At 36.2% G+C, this 22,899-nt stretch overlaps 4 protein-coding genes across 15 annotated transcripts in view; 2 read left to right on the forward strand and 2 right to left on the reverse strand.

Annotated features, from left to right (window-relative positions):
* Positions 1 to 7: 7 nt before the first annotated feature.
* LOC116165175 (glutathione hydrolase 7-like) lies at positions 8 to 3,747 on the reverse strand. 2 transcript variants are annotated; one of them, XM_031479487.1, is made up of 8 exons: positions 3,573 to 3,747; positions 2,435 to 2,607; positions 2,235 to 2,386; positions 2,001 to 2,183; positions 1,798 to 1,952; positions 1,033 to 1,342; positions 720 to 985; positions 8 to 267 (listed from the first exon to the last, which is right to left on the reverse strand). In XM_031479487.1, the coding sequence occupies exons 1-8, from the start codon at positions 3,592 to 3,594 to the stop codon at positions 95 to 97; spliced, it is 1,434 nt and encodes a 477-aa protein (XP_031335347.1). In that variant the 5' UTR covers positions 3,595 to 3,747; the 3' UTR covers positions 8 to 94. The 2 variants fall into 2 exon arrangements, with proteins under 2 accessions (XP_031335347.1, XP_031335346.1); XM_031479486.1 differs by having other exon boundaries at positions 2,435 to 2,613; positions 3,573 to 3,746.
* A 1,677-nt stretch (positions 3,748 to 5,424) lies between these two features.
* On the reverse strand, positions 5,425 to 7,558 carry LOC116162624 (polyadenylate-binding protein 4-like). Of its 2 annotated transcripts, XM_031476275.1 has the most exons (2): positions 6,750 to 7,558; positions 5,425 to 6,683 (listed from the first exon to the last, which is right to left on the reverse strand). In XM_031476275.1, exons 1-2 carry the CDS (start codon positions 7,393 to 7,395, stop codon positions 5,635 to 5,637), a joined length of 1,695 nt encoding a protein of 564 aa, XP_031332135.1. In that variant the 5' UTR covers positions 7,396 to 7,558; the 3' UTR covers positions 5,425 to 5,634. The 2 variants fall into 2 exon arrangements, with proteins under 2 accessions (XP_031332135.1, XP_031332134.1); XM_031476274.1 differs by having other exon boundaries at positions 5,425 to 7,558.
* Positions 7,559 to 9,075: 1,517 nt separating this feature from the next.
* Positions 9,076 to 10,056, forward strand: LOC116163644 (ribosomal RNA small subunit methyltransferase NEP1). Its single transcript, XM_031477678.1, has 3 exons — positions 9,076 to 9,320; positions 9,376 to 9,619; positions 9,673 to 10,056. Exons 1-3 carry the CDS (start codon positions 9,177 to 9,179, stop codon positions 9,996 to 9,998), a joined length of 714 nt encoding a protein of 237 aa, XP_031333538.1. The 5' UTR covers positions 9,076 to 9,176; the 3' UTR covers positions 9,999 to 10,056.
* A 3,226-nt stretch (positions 10,057 to 13,282) lies between these two features.
* The window catches only part of LOC116163799 (bromodomain-containing protein 3-like), a 29,017-nt gene continuing 19,400 nt past the window's right edge, over positions 13,283 to 22,899 (forward strand). Inside the window, exons 1-12 of one of the 10 annotated variants that reach the window (XM_031477918.1) lie at positions 13,283 to 13,448; positions 13,587 to 13,877; positions 14,632 to 14,763; positions 14,814 to 14,856; positions 18,148 to 18,360; positions 18,413 to 18,776; positions 18,827 to 19,053; positions 19,543 to 19,854; positions 19,941 to 20,188; positions 20,271 to 20,442; positions 20,500 to 20,827; positions 22,679 to 22,879. In XM_031477918.1, the coding sequence (XP_031333778.1) occupies positions 14,821 to 14,856; positions 18,148 to 18,360; positions 18,413 to 18,776; positions 18,827 to 19,053; positions 19,543 to 19,854; positions 19,941 to 20,188; positions 20,271 to 20,442; positions 20,500 to 20,827; positions 22,679 to 22,879 (2,101 nt within the window). In that variant the 5' untranslated portion in view covers positions 13,283 to 13,448; positions 13,587 to 13,877; positions 14,632 to 14,763; positions 14,814 to 14,820. The other 9 variants (XM_031477924.1, XM_031477925.1, XM_031477926.1 and 6 more) reach the window with 9 other exon arrangements.

Raw genomic sequence — 22,899 nt, forward strand, 5'->3', positions numbered from 1 at the left:
TAAAACAAAGATTTTTATGCATGTATTTTAAGACAAAAGAGCTAATACAAATATCACAGTTGAATATTTTATTGGTACACAATCAATCAATAATTTAAAAACGACTTGCAATTCCACCACCTCTACTGTCTGAATGGGAATTTAGAACATCCCCAAATTTTTCAACTATATTACAACTATCATACGGTTCTTTTATATGTTCTACTCCACCATTTGTCAAATTTAATTTATTTACCACATCCACTGAATATGAGGGAGTATGTCCATCTGCAAACAAACAATTATTAATGTAAGAACCTAATTTCTTAAATTGGTGTGAAGGTGCGCCCTTTGCAACAACTTTATGTCCTTTAGTTTTTAAGTGAACGAAGTTTCAGTCTAGGCTGCTCTATCAACCCAACCGTAGCCTGCATGCTGGGTTACGTAAGAAGATGGGTAGGTAGAGTAGCCTTTGCTGAAACCCCAACTCCCTTAAAAATAAAGATCATTAAATAAAAATCAAAAGGTAGAAATGATTGCATGAAAGAAGACACATGTCCTTCTTGTTTCTCCATCCATCCCTTGACTGGAAGATTTTAAAATAGTAACATAATAACGTGAAAAGCATATGGTCGTGACAGTATAAATTTCGTGAGCTTTGTTCAAACTGTGCTACTACCAAGCTCATGAACTAGCTCTATCTTCTACTTTGCAAATTAAAAAAATAATAATTTTCTTACCTTCAACACCTATAGCTCCATTTTGCAAAATATGAAACCTAGGAGCCTCCACACTAATAGTTGCGTTTTCAGCATTTAGCAACAGTGCAGTAATAACTTGTGAGCCTACAACAATATCACTAACTCCCAACACAATTCGTCGCCCACATATAAAATTGCTGTCTGTGATGATGAGGGGTATCTGACTCAATTTTTCTGAATAATTTGCATCTGTAAAGTATCCACCAGGTGTTAAGTTCCCACTACCAAAAGGTCTCGACATTCCTCTGCAAAATATTGTGTTTGTTAACCGCAAAAAACTACGAATACTTACGTAACTACTGATACATAGAAGTCATCAAGATCCATAACGGCAACATTGGATGATGTTCCTTCATAATACTTCTCCATAGCATTTAATTTAGCGTAAGCCATTTTTGTTATCTGTGCCATTGTAGAAACATAGATGGGTTTAGCGACATCACCAGTTGTAAAATTTAAATGATCGATTTGTTGCAAGTTTAAGAGTAGTGTTGTGCCAATAACGGAGGAACCGGGCATAATAATGTTGTAATTCTTAAACTTTGAGATGACTGCAGATGATTGTAGTGGTTCATTTATATTAGAAACGTATTTATACAAATCTAAAAATAAGTGTTCTTAGTCAATCACCATTACAAATATATAAAATAATTTAAAAATTCAACAAACGCCCCCTAGCGGTCATACGATTAGAGATAGATGAATTGTGTTTACGCCAGTAATTTTCTCTTTAAAATTAAGCTCCAGACACCTAGGTCCATTTCTTTCTATCGCTTGAAATAAAGGGTGTTCCCATAAGAAAGTGTATAATTTGGACCACCCTCTATAAGTGTACAACAAAATTTGCAAGCTGTTAACAAGGTTCGACAATATATTATTATTATTATTATCACTTAAATACTATAGATACATACCAAATCTTGAACAATTCCCTACTTAAAATTACATGCGTACTTCATTATTACTATACTTTACAGTATAATTGTATTTATAATTAGCTCTAGGTTTTTGGCGTGATTCCAAAATTATTGATCCCCAAAAAACCAGACATACCTACCTTTTTCCTCAATACTTCCAATCGTAGTCAAGTAATCTCCCAATGAATTCAAAATTAATTTATTTCCGGCTTCAAGTGAGCCACTGAACCAATCTTTTGGTCCTTGATAGTTCAGAAACGATGAAGTTAGTGTGCGCGATACCAAAAAACCAGTCCTGTGTTAAATATTAAATTCAATATCAGACAAATAAGCGGCAACATACTTAGCAAGATCAGCAGATGGTTGTACAAGTTTCTTCCATGGTAATTTACTATATTTTTTGTGTATATAAGCCAGCCCAATTAATAAACGAGGAAACAATGTGATTTCGTGATTTAAAGTACTAAAATCGATACTAATTGGGGGTTCCCTTGTTCTGTGGTTGTAAAGTATCATCTGTCCACTTCTGCAAGAGTTTGTCAGTGATGACTATGATTTACCTACTAAAGATACATACGCATCCAAACCAGTAACGTGAGGGTTGACAACTGCCAAACAGAGAGTGCTTGCAATTACTGCATCGATAGCGTTCCCACCACTTTTCAGTGCTGAAGTGCCAATAGATGAACATTCCCTACTGTCTGTCGCGACACTACCATGTGGTGCTACCTACATATTGCCATACTATAAAAAATATCACATAGTAAACTGCATTACCTGGTAATCACCATAATATATTTGCACCAATAGAGCCACTGTAATTACAACACTAAGAACTGCAAAGGAGATGTTTATAAATCGAGATCCCCCAAAGGTCTCTTCATCGCATGAACACCATCCGCTTGATTTTGAACCTTGTTTTAAAGGTATATCTTCCCTCACTTCACCAGCTGAAACTGAAAACATTCATTTCTATCCGAGTTTCTATCTATCAGTTACATGTTTAATTTCTGTATAAGTATATAATAGCACATACAATTTCATTTAGCTTATTAAAGTGAGTGGAAGGACTGAATTTTACAATTTTCATTTCCTTATAATTATTCGAAAATGTTGATTAGAGGTACCTACTAGGGGATTTCATTATGGTTCATTTCACATTTGGTCCTATGCCCATATATAGTGGAGGGAATTAATAAAGCAACATTGAAGGAAACTACCCACTTATTAAAAGGCAGTAAATTACCTATATGTCACAGATATACGTAAAACATATATACTTATCTGTGCCTATGTTAAAGTCTCTATACACAATAGACATTTTCTTTGAAAATTACAAATCTTTTAAACAAAACCATCAGACCAATGAGCACAAGTGCAGTAGAAGACGACAAATGCTGAACAAAAGAGCAATCCCTCCTCCCTATAACCATAGGATAATACTAACTTATATTTGCTATGACCTGCCCTACCTATTCAAATAGTGCTAAGTGCTTATACATTATACCATATTAGCACAATGTGGCCATAGGTGGCGTCTTGACAAAAAAAAACAATATGTTCAAAACCTGGACTGTCATTGAGTGAGTGTCATCATTCAGTACAATTGTTTTTAATATCTTGTCCAACCAGAATGAAAATCAGCTTATTTAGGTACTAGTCAAAACTGTTGAATAGAAATCATTCTTAATTTTCCGTTTCCTATTAAGGAAAAAAAAGCAAATTTTCGGGGATGATTTTTCCACTCGTACGTCAATGGTTGCCAAAAAAGACCTGTCAATTCGAGCATATGACACATCACACACGCACTCGCCAAAAAATAGAAAATGGAACGACTAACGCTTTTGAGCAGTCGCATTAATGACTGTCGCCCCAACCTCTCTAAAATGTAATTAAAATTAAATTTCTCAATTACCAGAGTCTCCAATAGTTGCCATTTCAATTAATTAACAACACCGCATTTTAATACTGAAACACCGAATAGTGTGTGGCATTTTTTTTAAGCAACTTAACTGTATTTTATACCATATGTGTTAGGTGAGAAAGAGAACAACGTTCTCCTTTTTATATTTAGCGTATGACTCATTTCGTTTACAAAAGGTAACTGGAAAAATTCAAGTTACGAACATAAACCGCTACCTGCAGTCTACAGTCGATCTGCAACCAGCAAAACACAAAATCGTGTTCCTGATACGATATATAAATTGTAAATAATCTTCCATACCATTGAATAAAAAATTTTTATTCAATGTCCATACACAAACCTACCGGCCCTACTGCAGGTTTATAGCAATGCGATTTTTGGTTTTAGTATGCCTATATAGTGAAATCGTGAATTATGCCGGATATAAAAAGGTATTTAATTAGAATAATTTGAACTATATAGCTATTAGGTTTATTTACCTGGAACTATGTAGATATTGATAACGTGTCCCTTCTAGTTTTAAGAAATGGTCAGTAGCCGCCGCTATGTTGATTTATCCGGTGACCGCTAGATCCGATTGTTTTCAAATTGGTGTCGTCGGAAAGACTCCTGCGTGGCGGAATTTTGTTTTTTTTTGCAAAGGACGAAATTAACCATTGCAAGGCTCGCGTCTTCGAGGGGTAGTGGACTTTGAGCGCCCTACCATTGTATATTTGCTCTACTAATCGCGGTGTATCTTTCTCGTGTGGCAAATAGAATATCGAAGCACTATGTTGTGACGGGATTTTAGCGAACAGGACGTCGGAGGTGGGTACCGACAAAGGGAATATGGTAACCCCCAACGCCCTATGAGATCTTGCTGATGGTGGAGTCAAAACTTCAAACGCGAATTGCGGGTGAACGGGACGTCGGAGGTGGGTTCCTTGAAACCACTTAAAAACTGTTTTTCTAAGCTCGGTTACTTTCAACGCTAATTTAAATGGCTTTAGCTCAAAGGCCGCTATTCGAATCTTTCGCATTGATTCTCCAAACACGAATACCAGAATCTGTTCTGACCGGATTTACCACCAAAACGAGAATCTTTTCTGGTCAGGTTGACTACACAAACCAGAATCTTCTTCAACAGACGGCGGATTTATAAAAGTTGGAATCAAAACAGTTGTGCCACGCTATGATAAGTGCCTCAATTTGAATGACGCTTGTGTTGATAAATAGCCCAAGAGTGTAGCCCCCAAAGGTATATAATAATAGATTTTCTTTACAAGGTTAAAATTTTTTATTTCAAAACGTCTGCTACTTTCTGGATAACCCTCGTATAAGAATTCCGATTGGAACTCAATATTACCATTGAATAATAAATCTTATTATTCAATGATATTACTATAAACAGCACCATCCTGAATATTCAAGGATTTTCCAGTAACTCGTCCCTGTATTTCCTTACATCAATAGAAATAATATAAAATAAAAAATAAAAAGGTATAGGCATTTGATCGATCAACATATTTATGCAATACTTACTAAAATGAATCTACCAATGCGGATTCGCAGTATTCATCGACATTGGTCCACTACTCAGACCTGAATACTTAGATACACACTTACCGCAAATGCCTATAGAAATATTTTCCTTATTTGCATGCAGGAAGCTTTTACAGTGTGGTAGCATTTGAAACAATAAAACAATAGCCACGGTTTGTTGAATCAACATGACCCTATTCCACTGCCCGGCGATTCTTTAGAAGCAACACAAAAATGGTCATACCCAATTCGATTATAGTACTTATTCTTTTGGAAGTCATTAACACATCTTAATCACGATTTTTTATTATGGAGCATCTGCATAATTATCACAACGTACAAAAGTAATAAACATGTTTCAAACTTAAATTGTAAAGTATTACGATAAAAGGAAGAAATCGGTGCAATTTTTTTAAGTCTTTCTTTTGCCTAAAATGGTTTCTTCCTGAAACACTATGCGCAAGAAACATAAAGTTAAAAACAGAAACATAAAAACACCAAACGAAAGCACACGGCACACTGATCTACAAAATTAATCTTTAACTAACTTATGCTGATGCGCCTGAAGTACTGCCAAAGCTTCATCTACTTTGGCCCTCAATGATTCTTGATCATCAATCATGTTGAGCAGTTCGGAAGCGTCGATTTCCAGCAACATACCTGTGATTTTTCCTGCAAGTTCGGGATAAATGGTCCCTACAAATGAAAATAAGCGTTCGCCGATAACTTGTTTCTGGTCTAGTGGAGGCGGGGAAGATGCCAGACTGTTGATATTCAACGGAATGCTGTCACCAACATTGTTCATACTGGCTGCAGTTGGACGAGTGACGTTGCTGGGACCGTTGGCCGTGTATTTGCTGTTGGGGCGGGAGTGCGCAATTGCTTGCTGACCGGTAATTGGCCTTGCAAGGACGGAGTTGCGATTACTGTTGTTTGGAATTGAAGGTCTGGAGGTTACCCTGAACGGACACGAAGCGGCATAAGTTCCATTAGGACGAATCGGAGCTGCGGAAGCCCAGCGGGGAGCTGCTCTTATGTGGTTAATCGTATTGTAAAATCTTGATCCATGAGAGATGGTGGGAAGAACGTAAGGTAAATTAGGGGGTCCATACGGAATGTTTTGCTGCATGCGATAACGTTGGTAATATTGTGATGCTAAGTATGCCTTTCTGTCTTCCTTTCTTTGAGCCAGTGCCACGTAGAGCGGTTTGGAAGCTATCATTCTACCGTTCATTTCCGTAACAGCTTTCGTTGCTTCTTCCGAAGACGTGTAGCACACAAACCCAAATCCTTTACTACGACCGTCTTCCATCATGACCTTCGCAGAAGTGATAGTTCCAAATTGGGAAAATTCTTTTCTAATACGATCATCATCTATGAAATCATCCAAGTTCTTAATAAAGAGGTTGACTCCGTGGCATTGGCTGTACCTTTCGCTTTTTAGTTGTTCATACTGGCGCTTTAACTCTCTTTGGCGGTCCGATTTTTTCTGGGCTCGTGTTACGTATAAAGATTGGTCATCAACTTCTTTTCCGTTCATCTCATTTACAGCATTGACTGCAGATGTAGGGTTATCGAACGCTACAAAACCAAAGCATTTAGAAACACCGTCGGAAGTTTTCATGACTACACAACTCGTTATATTACCAAATTTTGAAAACATTTCATGGAGTTCGTTGTCAGTGACGTCATTTTTAAAATTCTTGACGTACACGTTAGTAAACATATTTGCTTTTTCGCCAAGTTGCTTTTCACGTTCCGCGCGTGGTATAAATTTACCAACGTATACCTTTTTCCCATTCAACAGCATTCCGTTTACCTTTTCGATGGCCTTTTTAGCAATTTCTTCATTTTCGAAATGTACAAATCCATATCCCTTTGACCAGCCGCGATCGTCAACCGCCACTTTACAGCTTAGGATATTTCCAAAAGCAGAAAAGGTATCGTATAACGACTTGTTATCGATACTTTTGTCCAAATTCTTGATAAATACATTGCCCAAACCGGACTTACGAAGTGAGGGATCTCTTTGTGACCACATAATACGTATAGGTTTACCTTTCAGAAGATCAAAGTTCATTGTATCCAAAGCGCGTTCGGCATCATTTGAATTATTGAAATTCACGTACGCATATCCCAAAGATCTTCGAGTGTTTGTATCTCTACAGAGTCGTAAGGAAAGCAGCGGGCCGGCGGTGGAAAACTTTTCGTATAAGATTCCTTCAGTTACGTCCGGATGCAAATCACCTACGTAGAGCGACGATATAGGAAAAATACTATGTGAAAGATTCATTGTTGCGGTTAATTACTGACTTTGAACTTATTTAATATGCAGACAATTTTCTAATGTTCAATAATACACTGGCACTTAAAAAAAGATCACTTTGGACTTAATTGATGATTTTTAAATGTGCATGGTACAATCAAATAATTTGTTTGGTGTGTACCCATAACAATAAAACAATATCCAATCGCCTTCTTAGATATACAGATTTTTTAGCTGTATCCGTAAATTGAGTTACGGAATTTTTATTTATGAAGCGCTCTCTTTTTAATTTAATATCCTTCTTGCAAAATAAAAAAGGACACATTCATACTCATAATCGCGATACAATTTGGTTTTTAATTGCAGTGTGTATATAACCGTAAATTAAGTAGCGCATGCGCAGGAGTCTTCGCATCCCTGCCAATGACGATATCGTATTTCTTTATTTAAATTCATCTTTCCCGATCCCCCCGTTTGGGTCGTATGTGTTCAGATTTTGATAATAGTCTGAGAATAAAATCACGATATCCTAATAATACTTTAAGTTGTATATTGTAGTAATTAGTAAACGCCTAGAATTTCGACTGTTCTGGGAAGGCTTCGAATGTTTTGGAAATTCGTATCAAAGCTCGCCTGCCCAAAATATTTCTGCTACATTCTACCGCTTTCCCAGAACTCTCCTGGCTATAGGAGTCGGAATACAGTTCCTAATGGGGTTCAAATAAATATTTTTGAAACAATGTGTAAAACTGGTACAGAGCTGACGGATTCCAATGCCTTCGTGCTTGGTTGGTGAGGTACTGTGACACAATTCGTTCTCAGTTAATGAAATGTTTAAAAGAGCTGTCAAGGATGTGCGAAGAGTGCTGTCAAATAGCTTCAAGGTGTCGACGTTTTTCCAAATGGCACACGTCCGAGAAAAGTACGTCAGTTTAAGAATCAGCAAGCAAGTCGGAGAAGAAAATAAACTATATGAGTGTTAACTCCCTGAATAGCTTGTTGATTTTTGTCGAATGATTTATCGTAGCATTTCTCGTAAATGAAGAAGCCAAGGTCGTTTGTTGTGGCTGTCCGTATTCCCGGACAAATCTCTTGAAACCGTTTGACAATGGTTGGGTCCGCAGGTCTTGAACAAAAGAAGAGTTCGTATTTATAGGTGTTAACTTTTAGGCCCCTGCTAAAAGAGAGCAGCTTCTTAAAGACAGAAAGCACTGTGGTTGGGAGTCTCCCGAGAGTTGCGTCCTCCAAGTAGGTACCATACGTTGAATTCTGAATCCATTTCCGTTATGATAGGTTGGACTGCAAGAGTGAAGCCTAAAGGTCCACATGGGTCACCTTGTTGAGCACCGCGCTGAGAAAATATCGATCTTGAGTGGACTTTTCCATAACTAGAAGTGTGGTTATCTGATAAACGTGCGGACAGATGTGAACCGCGCTCTCGCATTCGCGTTTTGTTACCACTCTCACTTGATATGGGTAAAGGTGTCCCAAAATTTTCTCTTTGATTTTGAAGCAGGCAACCATACCTTGATTTAAATTCGTGCGTTCTTTCTTAAAACGTGATCCTACGAATCACGATCGTGAAATCATGATCGCGAAGTAGCCGAAAGAAAGCGCCTGTGTTCCCAAGTTTTAGAGGGGTACAAATTTGGAGCACCTTGTGTAAGTAGCAATTGTTTAGAATCATGTGTTCTGTGGTAGTTCTGTGGCTCTTTGCTCTTGAATCTAAACTTGAAATATTGAGGTTAGGAAGGAGAAAACGTGGACATAATAATAAACAAATAATACACACTTTATTATTCTAAAAAATGGGCAAAAAGCGAAAATTAAGAGACGAGAAGGATAGCAATGAATACGATCCAACTCCAAAACAATTCGTCACATCTCACATTAAAAATCAAGAGAAACGGTTAATTATAATTTTAGAGGAAGCACAATTAGAAAGTGTTAAGGTTTGCTCAATTGATCATTGGCTATAACCACGTACTTAGCAGTATTTCATTACAGGTTGGGAATACGTTTGACTTACTCAATTCAGACGACCATGCTCATATATTAAAAAAAAATAATCGTGAACCTGGATCGTGCCGACCGGACATCACCCACCAATGTTTACTAATGTTACTAGATAGCCCATTAAATAGAGCGGGATTATTACAAGTTTACATCCACACTAGCAACAATATCTTAATAGAAATTAATCCTCAAACTAGAATACCGCGGACCTTTAAAAGGTTTGCTGGTTTAATGGGTAAGGCTATACAGAACCGAAATGATTATAACAATGAATGTTGCAATTTTTAGTACAATTACTACATAAGTTTTCTGTAAGGGCTAGCGATGGAAGCTTAAAATTGCTGAAAGTTATCAAAAATCCGATTACAAATCATCTCCCAGTTGGTGTGAAAAAGTTAGCAACTTCTTTTTCGGCTAAACAAGTTGTTAAATGTAGGGAATTGGTTCCTGAAAATGATGAACCCATAGTCGTCGTGGTGGGAGCGATGGCGCATGGGAATTTGAAAACCGATTATACAGAAGATACCATATCTATAAGCAATTATCCTCTTTCTGCGGCATTAACTTGCACTAAGTTATGTTCTGCATTTGAAGAAGCGTGGAATGTTATTTAAAATACATTTTATTATGCAATGTGGAAAATAGAAAATTTAATAAATCTTTTTTTGAATTGTTTGTTTATATTTATGTTGTATTTGGTTGATTGCTAATCCAATCAGATTGTCTTTTTACACAAAAAAAAGTTACCATTGTTTTACCATTGATTATATGTTCAATATTTCTATATTGTATAATTTCCTAATTTTAAGAGCATTTTTGCTGGCAAAACGGCACTTTACTAACTGTATGTTGTTTGAGAGTCCTTTATAAAATTGCTCGAGATATTAGGAACAGAATATCATTGAGACCTTTTCACTACGATTGTTGATAAGTTAATGAGTTTCCCTACGTATTTTCACCAAATGACTCATTTATGCATTGCTTAGTTTAGAGATGGCACAATCGTCCAACATTTTTTAATTCATATTTTATTTCCCATAACATGGATAATTTTTTTTCATTTGAGTTGAGAGAGACAAAATACTTTGAATATTTTTTGATATGAATTGCATTCAACCAAAAGAAGACCTCACCTTCCAAAAAAATTATTTGAAGAACTTGAAAATTTCTCTTAAGTAGTGTTCAGCAATTAAATGATCAAGAATATTTTCAATGAACAAGAAATAAATATTAATGTAGACCAATCTCGATTTTATACTTGCGTGAATTCCGTCTATCCGCAGGGTTTCAATCTCCGTAGAAGAACGCTGGTATAGGTATAGAAAGACAAGGACGAGTGTACATGTACTTACAGGGGCTGGGTAATTAACAACTTTAAGGATGAGATTACGTTTTGTGGGGTCAGCGACATCTGGGAGCCATCCCCGAGCGTGTTATACTATCACGTGGTGATTTTTTAATTTTTTCTTTTACAGTTATTTGGTCCGATATTTTTCAAATTGGTGTCTTCGGAAAAATCTTGTAAAGGCGCACAACTCTTGCATGAAATATCTTTTGCTGCGAATATTGTCACGCGATATAAAAGTTTCTTAGAGCTCGAAACGCGATCTCTCTTTCTCGTGTCCCTACTAGAAGCCCGGGCTATGGAGAAGTGCCCCAAAAATTGAGTATTATTTTGTGGAGGGTTTTTTAGCAAAATCCACCAAAATACCGAATTGCGGGTGAACGGGACGTCGGGACGTCGGAAGTGGGTACAAAGGGAATGTGGTAGCCCCTAAGAATAAGATATTACTGATGGTGAGATGGAGTTAAAACTTCAAACGCGAATTGCGGTTGAACGGGACGTTGGGAGCGCGCGGGTACCGACAAAGGGAATCTGGTAGGTTTCAACACGCAGAGTGAGCAAAAAGAGAACAGATGTTGAATAAGTTTGCATTTCTCATTTATGTTTTAGCAGCCCTAGCTATGAAGCTTCTACTGCTTGTGACTTGTCTGTTGTTGTCTTGTTGTCCTCCTTATGGAGGGGGGGAGGGGGTAGGGTGCTTGCGCTTTTCCGTTTTCAATCACCAGTTAATGGTTTTGTAGGTATGGTATCCATCAAGCTGCGTACCACCCATGCTGACGCGGTTGGTGATGCCTGGATGGTTGGAGACGAAGTAGGGTGCTATCGTGCGGTCTACTGCTTCCAGTGCGGTGGAGTTTATCTTTGAAACATACGCCTTGGTTTGGATTTCGAGATACTTGATGGTGCCTGTCCCATTCCAGTCGTTCTCCGCCCATCCGTATAGTAACTTCGTAAACTCAGTCGTCTTGCGATATTGGTGAAAATTATATAGCCTGGGTCTTCGATGTGTTTATTTCAACGATGCTTGTTCAACGTACGTAGAGTTTATTGGTCTATGGTCGTCTGTACTCTTGTTGTTTCTGCGAAACCTGTATACTGTTCAGGCCTTTGGGTGCGCAGCTTCGTCAGCAGTACCTACTCTTTCGAAAATTTTCCCCAAGGCTGGTAGGAGAAATATGGGTCGATATAGGTCTGGGGTTCGGCTAGCTAGAGGTTTTACGGGCTTCGGTAGCATTATCACAATCGCCTTCTTACGGCTTGTTGGGAAAGTGTCTAAGGATATCACAGCATTAAAAACTCTCGTGATGTAGATGAGGATATCTTAGACTAATTGACTGTATAGAATAATCCAGTCAATATTTAATACCTACTTCCCTCGAAAATTACACCTAGGTACTTACTATTTTTTTAACGGATCATTCTGTATAATTTTTATTTTTGAATAGGTACGCAATAAAAAAATGTTTAATAACGAATTAAATTTCCGCTTTAATGAAAAATAAAAAAAAATAGGTAACACACTCAGTAAGACAAAATCATACAAGCCCTAAAAATGAAACATTTGTAGCAAATGCTCATAATGTTCTCCCTTTAGAATTTGGGATTTTCATGAAAGCATATATTTCTTCGTTTCATTTTTAGAGCCTGTTATTTTGTCTTAGTGATTTTTTGTGTTTTTTCTTTGTATTTTTTATCGTATAGTAGTTTTCTATAGCTATTGGTTATTCAAAAATAGGAAAACGTATAAGATGTACGATTAAAGAAACAGATAAGATAAGAGCTATTGTATCATATGGGAATCTCCAAACCATAGAAAATAGGACGATGGTCAAATTAAAGAGTTATTATCATGCTTTAAAGAAAACCAGAAAATACCGATTACTTCGAAACATAAGCCAGAATCCAGAAAAATCGAAATTTACAGATTTGGTTTTTATTTTTTTCTGATGTTATGATACAAAAAAAAACACTTTCTCATTACTACTTCTTGAACTCTATAAGACACCTTGAGAGATTTTTAATACAACGTTTCGTTTCGGAGAAACAATCATCAACTTTATTGTCTTTATTATGCGACCCGTAAAAAAGTACACGCCGTTATGAGTAGCATTTTGTTATTACAAATACCTACAATGATATACAGCATACAAAAAAAAGTTGCAGACTGTTGGTTTCTACTGGATGGGGTGCACCCACACACAATGTTCTAATCGTGCGATTGCCCATTTTCCTGGAAATGTGTCTGATAGGTATTCTAGCATCCTCTTACCTGTATAGTTTAAAACACAATGTAATCGGTATTTCATACCCGAGAGAAGGGAAAAATTTTGCAACAGAGACACAAGACAAGCCCCACTCGTTTAGTCCAGAGGATGATATGATAATTTGTAAATTGGCGCCATTAATGTGATTTATTTCGTAACTGTTCGGCCCTTATCGTTGTTAGAAAATAAACAAAATGGAAGGGGACAAATTCTCCCACTTCAATTCAAAGACTAACCACCCAACCCAATCTATTTTACAAGTTTATGGCGTATTTTCCAATGATCCATACTTATAATTTTGGTTCCTCACGGTTCATTTTGCAAAAAAAAATAAGGAAAGACAAGAGTATCAAAATTGTATTTATTCGTAATTACAAAATGAGTGTATAGTTTGCTGTTTTTTTCCGATTCCCATTTTAGGATATAATTTTGCATTTCTGTTTAAAACCCGCACGGTAAAAATGAACTTTTATTTATTCGAATTTTCCCAAAAGTGTAAAACAAATAATGAAATTAGTTGTTGAAATGTTTCAAGTAGTTATCTTTATATTGACAAAAAGCAGCCATTTGTATGACCTCGCCTCTAATTCCAGGAAAATCGGCTTTGATCGAATTTCTCTAAGAACCCAAACGTATCCCATAACATTTTCATTATAATTAGAATTGAAAAATATGCAATTTTCGCGTTCTTTTCGAATTTTGCGTCGATGATTAAGGCGAAATGTCAAATTTCCAATATCAAGGTGCCAGTCGAGCGACCACACGGCAGCCATCACAGCGGTTATGTACAAAGCTTGGCAGCGGGTTTGTGGTAAGTGCAAAGTGTGTAGTGATACTCCGTATTTTATAGCATTTTGAGGATATTAAGAGGACTAAAAATACAGGTAAAATTTCACGATTGTTGTGAAATGTTTATTACTTAGATTATATATTGGATTGATACGGGGAAACCGACTTATATTGTAAATAAGTAAAAATGAGCTCGGCTTTTGCCCCAAAGCATTGAGTGTTCACCCGCCATGTTGTATGAGTGCTCCGGGTGCAAATTATTGTAGTATTCATGCTATTTTACTTAAAAAAAATGCTTTTTTTTGGTGTATTTATATCGTATTTTCTCTCTGATTTAGATTATTAAGTAGTTTTCCCGCGTTCGAAACGTCAAAACTATTCCAGCAATCGTGTGCACTTAGACCGTTGTCTAAATACGCTAAGTTTCCAAAGCGCGGTCCATCCAAGGATTTCTCCAATATTCTTCATGTAAATTTGCCAAAATAACATGTATTACTCGATGAGTTTGTATGATTGTACCAATAAAATCCTTTGCCTTTCTAATAAAGCTACTTCAAATTCATTTTATTGTATTATTTTAAGGTCCTATACGAGCAGCCTCGATTCGATTGCAATACAAAATGTAAGAGTTTTCAATTTTTAACAACTTCAGCGTACTATGCTGTCATTTCACGAAAACCGATCTTGTAGTTTTTCACTATTCTGTTTATTGTGCAATCATTAGAGTAAGGGCCAGTGTGCACAATTTTATTAAATGTTGTGTACCTTAATTTTTACTTGTAATCTGTGAATTTATTAGTGTGCTAGATTGGAAGCATTGGACGTTTTTAAATGGTAACATGATTTCAGATGCATCGAACGATGGGCGAAGGTATATTTTAAAATGCTTGAACAAAGCATTTATGCGATGCAGCAGTTTTCTCGAAGAATCAGCTGACTACTAGGCTGAGGATTTGGTTAGTTTTGACTTTTACTAAACTGGTAAGGACCCGAAAATATTCTGCAAATGATCCAATTAACTTACTTTTTAGCATCAACATGCAACAAGTTGAAACGCCAACAGCTAACAACATTGTAAGTTACGTTATTAAAATTTAAGTAGCATCTTAGAAAAAACACATAGTTAAAAGTCCGACGGCATATACTTTCATGTTCCTTGCTGTAATGGGAGTTTTTAACAACCTGTTATGTTACTTATTATTTACAAGAAGAAGCTGCTATTGAATCTTTTATTATATAACAAATTACTAACTAATGTCAAGTATTCAAATCGAGTTAACACAACATATCCTTTTATCCATTTATTAATGGCACATTTCGAGTATTTATTTGATTGTTACAAAAATCGAGTTTTGCTGTAGATAGGTACTTCATTTTGTCCTGCACGTCCTCAGCGCAATTACAAATGGAGGTATTTGCATCTATAACCTGCTTTACCAAACTGAATGTTGTGGTAAGGTGCGGCGCCCACCAAATGGAATCTATTTCTTTGATAAACTAGACTTGAAAAAAATTCCAATAACTCAAAAACCGCCTGATATAGACATACAGAATCTTATAAAAAAGAAATTCGAATTTGAGGGCCAAAAAAATTCAAAAAATGCCAATAAGTTAAAAACTGCCGGATATAGGCCGATATAGGCATACAGAATGTGACCCTAAAATTCAAATCTACATTCATTTCTGGCATCAGAAATAGTAGTTGCATTTTGAAAATCTGGAGCTTTTGACATTTTTTTTTATTCCTAATTTTAAAAAATCGCAGAAGCCCTGAAAACTTTCAAGACTCAGTGGTCGCTCCCAAAATTCCTTAGCCTTTAAGGATTTGATTATAAAAAAAGCACTCGTTTCTTTTGAACGGTTTAAGAGATATGAATTTTTGAATGGACCCTTGCATCTTCAAATTTTGCCCACATCGTGGTATGGGCAAGTAAACGAAGTCCACAATGTGAAAATGGTGGGTATTGTTAAAAAATCACTTTTGCATGCAAAGTAAAATACCTGTAAGATATTCTTACGTATGAATTGATAAATTTTGGTGTATTAGGAAAGTGATTGGCGAATTTGACTTATTTACTTGAAAAAAAAACATTTTTGTTGTAACAAAACTACTTATAACTTATAGTTATAAGTATTATGGGACATTCTAGCATGTAAGCGATCTATGCTTACAGGAACATTTGTTGTTATACAAAATCTCTTGCTATTACACCGAAGGAAATCTTGATCTGATCCTTTTGCTGACAAATTTGCAGCAGTTCTCAAGAGTAGTTTCTAGGCACTAGCAATGTTACAAATGTAACACCCTGTTTATATTAACGTTAATTTTAGCCATGAATCAAAAATAAAAACTTTATTTTTTACAGTTTTTAAATAGGTTATGAATTTATCGAGCTTTTTTTGTTTATTGTATCTATGCCAGCCGATACCAGTCAATAAAAATGGCCGACGGTGGAAACATGCCATTTCAAAATTTTGAAAAATATGATAATATATAATTATGAATATAAAAAAATATAGGTTGTGATACACCAATGTGATCAGGAAAACGAATGCAAAAAATTGACATTAAGATAAAATACGTGTTGCATTTAAAAAATACCAATATTGGGCCAAATTTCAGAAAGGGTTGTCCAAAAAAATTTGTTAACTATGCCATTGGATTCTACGCAAAAATATCTAAAACAAACAGTTTTTATCTTTTTGTCTTACATGGGTAGTAAGATATGAAAAGGATAACATCCCAAAAAGTCAAACTTTTCGCATTTACCCTGTGCGTCAGAAACAAACGTAGCCTAGATTGATTCTGTTTGTGGTATTAAAAGTTTCACGCAGGTCTCCATTTTTAAAAACACTAAAATATACTGCAGTCTCAACATATACATATCTGATATCAGCAATCCATTTTTGTTGAATCAATTTGATCAATTTTGATGAAATTTTCAGAACAGTTGTATTTGTTTCGAAATAAGAACATTTGAACATCATGCAAATTAAAGTAACACTAATAATAATAATGCTTTTATGGCCTTTCCTTCGCTGGATCTAACATGTATGGATTATGATGGGTTGGAGGCAAAATGCTTTACAACCACCTGTAAACACTTGTAAACAGTTTAGAGTCATCATCATATATCTTCATATGATCATCGTCCTTTAGAATCTTAGAACAGTGTATTACAGGGTAGGATCGATTCACTCATTTTCAGTATGCTCACTTGAGTAGCTGAATGCGCAAGAATCGATGGAATGATCTACACATTACTGTTGTTCGAATTTGTTGTATTTGTATCATGTTTTCCTTGTTTCTTATTTCGAAATAAATACAATTTTCCTGAAAATTTCATCAAAATTGAAAATTGGGCGTTCAGGTACTTATGGCGGGCAGTATAGATAAACATAAATGAAGAATTATCAATTTTTTAACCAACATGCGTGTAAATGTTTAGAAAGGGACCTGCATGCAACAAGTGGCCATCGTATATGAGAGCCAAATACGAATAAAAGAATTTTTAAACCAATTAAGGAAAGTGACTTTCCATCTGTACGACAAGCTGTTCCTGGAAACTACTATTTTTTTTTTGGTAGCAATGAGTCCCTTGTTTTTGCTGTTAAATATAATCAAAGATGATGATTTGGTTCTAATTTTGTGCCAATGGTGGCTCTGACTAATGTAAGTTTTATAATTTTTTATCATTTATTTCTTTTTGTATATGGTTTGAGGCACAAAAATATTCAGCATTCCCAAATTTCACATTGAAATGTCGAAATTGCGGAAAATAGACACTTGACATTTAGAAAGTAGGTTTTTTTTAAGGCTTGAAGGTGCACTTCCCGAAATTCCCAGGGGAACGGCGAAGAACTGAATTAAGACGGAGGGTAATGTTTGTGCATGTATACGAACTCACTGTTTATAAAAAGAAAGTACTACCCATTTAAAGTAAAATGGTTGTTTCTGGTTTTGCGTACAGTTTTTGAAATACCCTGTAGAATATGGCCACTTTTCACAGGATCACAGACAGTGTGTAAGCGTATACTAATCACCTACAAAAGATTTAGAGTATATCATTTTAAATTATTCAGATGTTTTTGTAGACATAATTATGCGAACAGCATTTTGGAAAATATTAAATTTTTGAAAAACAAGTTTTTGTATACATGATGATGCTTAACAAAAGGTATAAGACATTTGTAGCACATTCTGTTATAGTAATAAAATATAGAGTGTTCCATTTTAAAATAAGAAAGTTACAAACTCGCACCACTCAATGGAAAACTGTGCAGACCTAGACATGAAATAATATTATGTCGGAATTCTACTTGTGTGCTTTGTTTTATGGTAGTAGCATACAAATTAATTTTTAGTTATTTTACAAGGAACCTCCACCACGGGTAGAGCAACAGGTCGACCCCGTGAATGGAGTAGTTCAACCTCCGGTCCATCCCCCTCCAAGTAGACCGGGGCGAAATACTAACCAGTTGCAATTCTTATTTAAAACTGTCTACTCTGCTGTTTGGAAACATCGATTTTCATGGCCATTTCGTCAACCTGTCGATGCAATGAGACTTAACTTACCAGTAAGTATAAGTATAAATGGAAGGTACGATTATTTTGAGAGTTTTCTTTTAGGACTACCATAGAATAATTAGATATCCCATGGATTTAACTACGATCAGGAAACGATTAGAAAACTGTTATTATTGGTCCGGAAAAGAATGCATACAAGATTTTAATACGATGTTTACGAATTGTTACGTTTATAATAAACCAGGGGAGGACGTGGTGGTCATGGCGCAGGTGTTAGAAAAAGTCTTTCTTACAAAAGTAGCCGACATGCCTAAGGAGGAACACGTAATTGATGCTCAGTCAAAAGGAATCAAAGGTAAAAAAGGTAGAACAAGTACACCAGGTGTTGTAGGGGTGAGCGCGGGTCGTGGACGCCCCCCTGCAGTATCTTCCACTGTATCAACTACACCCGTCGCCACATCTACCGGTATGATGCAATTAGATTTTGCTTTTAATGTACATTCGTTTTATTAACAGGATCCACTGGACTTCCTCTAGTACCACAAGTTGCACCTATCGTTCCTGGTGTACCCACAACAATTGCTCCACCGCCGCCAGTAACTCACAGTAACTTACCACAGCAACTAGTTCAACCCAGTATAGGCTATCATGTGGCACAACCTTTATCAAATCCGTTAGAACCACCTAATTTAACACCTAATGTATTACCTGGAAATGTTATGCCACCTGCACAACCAGCAAAGGTAATATATTTCATCTTGGCCTGTAATTTTATACTTAGTATGAATTTGTTTCCGAGGTTCTCTAGAGAGTTGGCCTTGGCCAAAATTATATCATACACAAACAAATACAGGAAGCAAAATCTAGTTCCCTGCTTAAATGTAATGCAAAAAAAAAACTAATTAAAAAAAAGACGTTGGCAAATAATGGTAATAAAGCGACTGGTGTTAATTAAAGTAAATAAAAGTAATTTTGGATTTGTTCATGTTCGAAAAAAATCGGTTTTGTTTCACCCCTACTTAGGAGTAGGTCACATCTGACAATGTAGGTCCTTTTGCTAAATCAAACAGTAAAGGCTGCTCTGTTCATTTAAAAAACTCCATTTCTTTCGGAAATTACTCATTGGTATACCATGGAACTACTCATGTGCATTTGGTTTTACTTGCATGTAATTTTAGTAGAATAAACTAGACTTGCTCAATTTAAATTTAGTGTTTACGTTTCTATTTTAGGTCAAAAAAGGCGTAAAGAGAAAGGCTGATACAACAACCCCGTCAGCAACTTCGTATGATTATAATGCGTCATTGGAGTCCAAATCGGCAAAGATCTCAACGAGGCGTGAATCTGGGCGCCAAATAAAAAAACCAGTCAGGCCAGATCTAGATGGATTAGTACCTTATAATCAAGCGAGCATTTCACCTCTTATGACAAATATGAACGCAGTTCCGCCAACACACCCTTCTCACAAGTCAAAAGAGAAACTTTCGGAAGCTTTAAAATCCTGCAATGAAATTTTGAAGGAGCTGTTTACTAAAAAACATTCGGTAAGCAACATATTGGATGTTATTCATTGCAATTTGTATTTACCAGTGAATGACAATAAACTAACTTCAGCCATTGCTTCTTTCAGAGTTATGCGTGGCCATTTTACAAACCGGTTGACGCAGAACTATTAGGCTTACATGATTACCATGATATTATTAGAAATCCTATGGATTTGGGTACCGTTAAACAAAAAATGGACAATAGAGAATACCGCACTGCTCAAGAATTTGCAGCAGATGTCAGACTGATATTTACCAATTGTTACAAATATAACCCTTCGGATCACGACGTTGTGGCAATGGCTAGAAAATTACAAGATGTGTTCGAAATGAAGTGAGTTAATTTCTAACGTATTAATTCTAACAGACCACATATTAGTTAGCAACAGCAAATTAAAAACATGCTAATTATGCAGTTTCTCCGCCAGATTCGCCAAGATTCCAGATGAACCTAATTCTAGGATAGGCGGAAGCTCTTCAGCCAAATCCGATTCCAGTTCGTCCGGTTCGAGTTCAGATTCGTCAAGCGAAACGGAAGATTCGGAAGAGGAGCGGCGGAATAAGCAACTTAAAATGTTAGAGAAAGAAGTACGATTTTTGGAAATGATTTTTTTTGGTGCAGCATCTTATGTTGTTTGTTTTTAGTTAATTGCCATGCAGGAGAAGATGCGGAAATTTGTAGAAGAAAGTATTAAACGGAAAAAGGCGAAGAAAAAGGCTAAAGAAGCCGAAAAGTCAAAGAAATTAGTTACAAATAGTAATATCGGTAAACCAGCTGCACATAATAATGCCCCAGTAAAGCCCAATAATGTAGTTACAGACACTGTTGATGATAGCATAGCAAGTGTTGTATCAGGTGCAGATGCGAAACTACCACCAGCAGATCCTCATCACCCTCAACCTTCCAAGTCGCTGAATATGCATCATTCAATGACTGGTCCAAATGCCACAACTAAACCACCCAAGAGCAAAGGTACCTTACTTGTTTTATTTAACATACTAATCGTAAACAAAAATTGAAAGGTTATCACTATAATTCATTAACCCTACAGTAGTCGCGCGAATAATAGGGTAATTCCCTCAAACGCCATGATATGATTTTTTTTAACTATTTACGAAATATTTCGAATATAAAATGACCTCACAAAATTTGCAGCCATTCCGATACGCAGTTTTTGAAATATATAAGTTTGAAGTCAAACACTCTATCCACACATTTGACTTTGTGACGGTTTGTCGAGGTTTGCTAAGCGTGTGGACCCGGCATTATATCTGTACGCGTAGGTTACAGATTTATTTAGTTACTTCCCTTGTTAAAACACCCTCCTCCTCTTTCAATTACAAGTTTCTCTGGATGTTTTATCGATGTACTTAATCATTTTGGCACAATACAATATTTAAAAAACGCTCGATTCTTTTTTTTGACTTCAGCATCACCATTGTTATTATTAAATTCTTCCATATTCATAATTGATAATCAAAAATATTCAAGAAGCACTCCGCAGGGTGCACTATTCTACGGGGTGTCAAATTTTAAAACTTGTAGTCGGTCATATTTTCCAAACTACAGAAAATATTGAAAATCGCGCAAAACTGTTTCGGAGGTATCGAGGGGGAACCAGAATGACGTTATGAGTGACAACCTCCCACCCCCGTTAACTCTAACGTCTTAATGAATATTGACTTTATTAGTACCACTGGAAAGCATTTTTCAGTAGCTTTCCAACGATGTGTCGCAAGTATGGGGTTGCCAGTTAGGATTTTTGATGAGGGGTGGCTGGGTGGTTAAGGAGGGGTGGGGGGCTATCACTCATAACGTCATTCTGGTTCCCCCTCGAAACCCCCGAAACGGTTTTGCGCGATTTTCAATATGTTCTGTAGTTTGGAAAATATGGCCGACTGCAAGTTTTAAAATTGACACCCTGTATATGAAAATGATATAACATTACCGTTTGCGCTCGACTCCATCTCGGAGCCTCTGACGTCATGCACGCTATCTAGGCTATCGCGCAGCCGGTAATGTTTTAGAGGATATAACATAAATGGTGTCAGAACATTTTTCTTGTTTGGAAATCGTACTAAAATTATGTAATCTTTAAAAAAATATAATTTAAAGAAAATGCTAAATGAGCGTATTATTACACGTTTAGTCGCCCCCGTCTGTGAGACCGAATTCACTTATTGCAAAAAATTAATGGGTTTTTTCTCGTTTTTATTGTAAATTAGTTAACCCATTGCATACATACATAAACATAATCTCTTACACGTAACGAAAAAACTAAAAAAAAGTTATAAACACAAAACTATGAGTAAGAAGGTACATATACTCTTATTGTATTGCACGTAAGTGGTTCTGGTTCAAATACGGAACTTACTCCTTTTCATTAGCATTTTCTCGATATTTCTGAAAAATAGCATTAATGTGTTCTATGCACATGTAGGTGCTACATTTAATTCCGTAAACTTTTTTAAGCCGAACTTGTAAGGTACATACTTGGGACACTAAAATAAAAAGCTATTGAGCATTTGGGTGACCTGCGTCACCCCCACAGAGAATAATCCCCAAATTTTCAATTGTCCGGTCTCGCAGACCGCGATGCGACTACTGGAGGGTTTAATTAAAATTAACTTTTGACACTATTTACATTTAAATTGAGGAAATAATTAAAAAAAATTCTAATTGTATACTGAATGTACCACACCGAGTACCACACTGTATATGATATTAAAATTTTGTGGTTTGTTGATGTTGTCCTTTCCATTTTTGTTACTTTAATGGCTGCAACATTGCCAATGTTTCCAGATACTAATTCTTAACTTTAAGGGGTTCGAGGGCCCAAAGTATCTCAAGGACCAAATGCTACCCAAAAAAGACAGAAAACAAATAGTAAAACGGGAACGGGTAGAAAAAAATCCACATCTCAGGCACCGCCATTAGCGTTTGATTCTGAAGACGAAGACAATGCCAAGCCGATGTCGTACGATGAAAAACGGCAGTTATCTCTGGATATCAATAAACTGCCAGGTACTTTTCACGCTTTGCAT

The sequence above is a fragment of the Photinus pyralis genome, unplaced genomic scaffold (assembly GCF_008802855.1).
Source record: "Photinus pyralis isolate 1611_PpyrPB1 unplaced genomic scaffold, Ppyr1.3 Ppyr1.4_LG2, whole genome shotgun sequence".
NCBI lineage: Eukaryota > Metazoa > Arthropoda > Insecta > Coleoptera > Lampyridae > Photinus > Photinus pyralis.

Bases quoted from the DNA above. Each gene is read 5' to 3' on its own strand.
- LOC116165175 (XM_031479486.1), bottom strand. From the start codon at position 3,594: ATGGCAACTATTGGAGACTCTG. The intron at 2,387-2,434 runs GTAATGCAGTTT...GGCAATATGTAG, and splicing joins TATATTATGGTGATTACCAG to GTAGCACCACATGGTAGTGT. The intron at 1,953-2,000 runs GTATGTTGCCGC...TATTTAACACAG, and splicing joins CCATCTGCTGATCTTGCTAA to GACTGGTTTTTTGGTATCGC.
- LOC116162624 (XM_031476274.1), bottom strand. From the start codon at position 7,395: ATGAATCTTTCACATAGTATTTTTCCTATATCGTCGCTCTACGTAGGT.
- LOC116163644 (XM_031477678.1), top strand. From the start codon at position 9,177: ATGGGCAAAAAGCGAAAATTAAGAGACGAGAAGGATAGCAATGAATAC. The intron at 9,321-9,375 runs GTTTGCTCAATT...ATTTCATTACAG, and splicing joins CACAATTAGAAAGTGTTAAG to GTTGGGAATACGTTTGACTT. The intron at 9,620-9,672 runs GTAAGGCTATAC...TGCAATTTTTAG, and splicing joins AAGGTTTGCTGGTTTAATGG to TACAATTACTACATAAGTTT.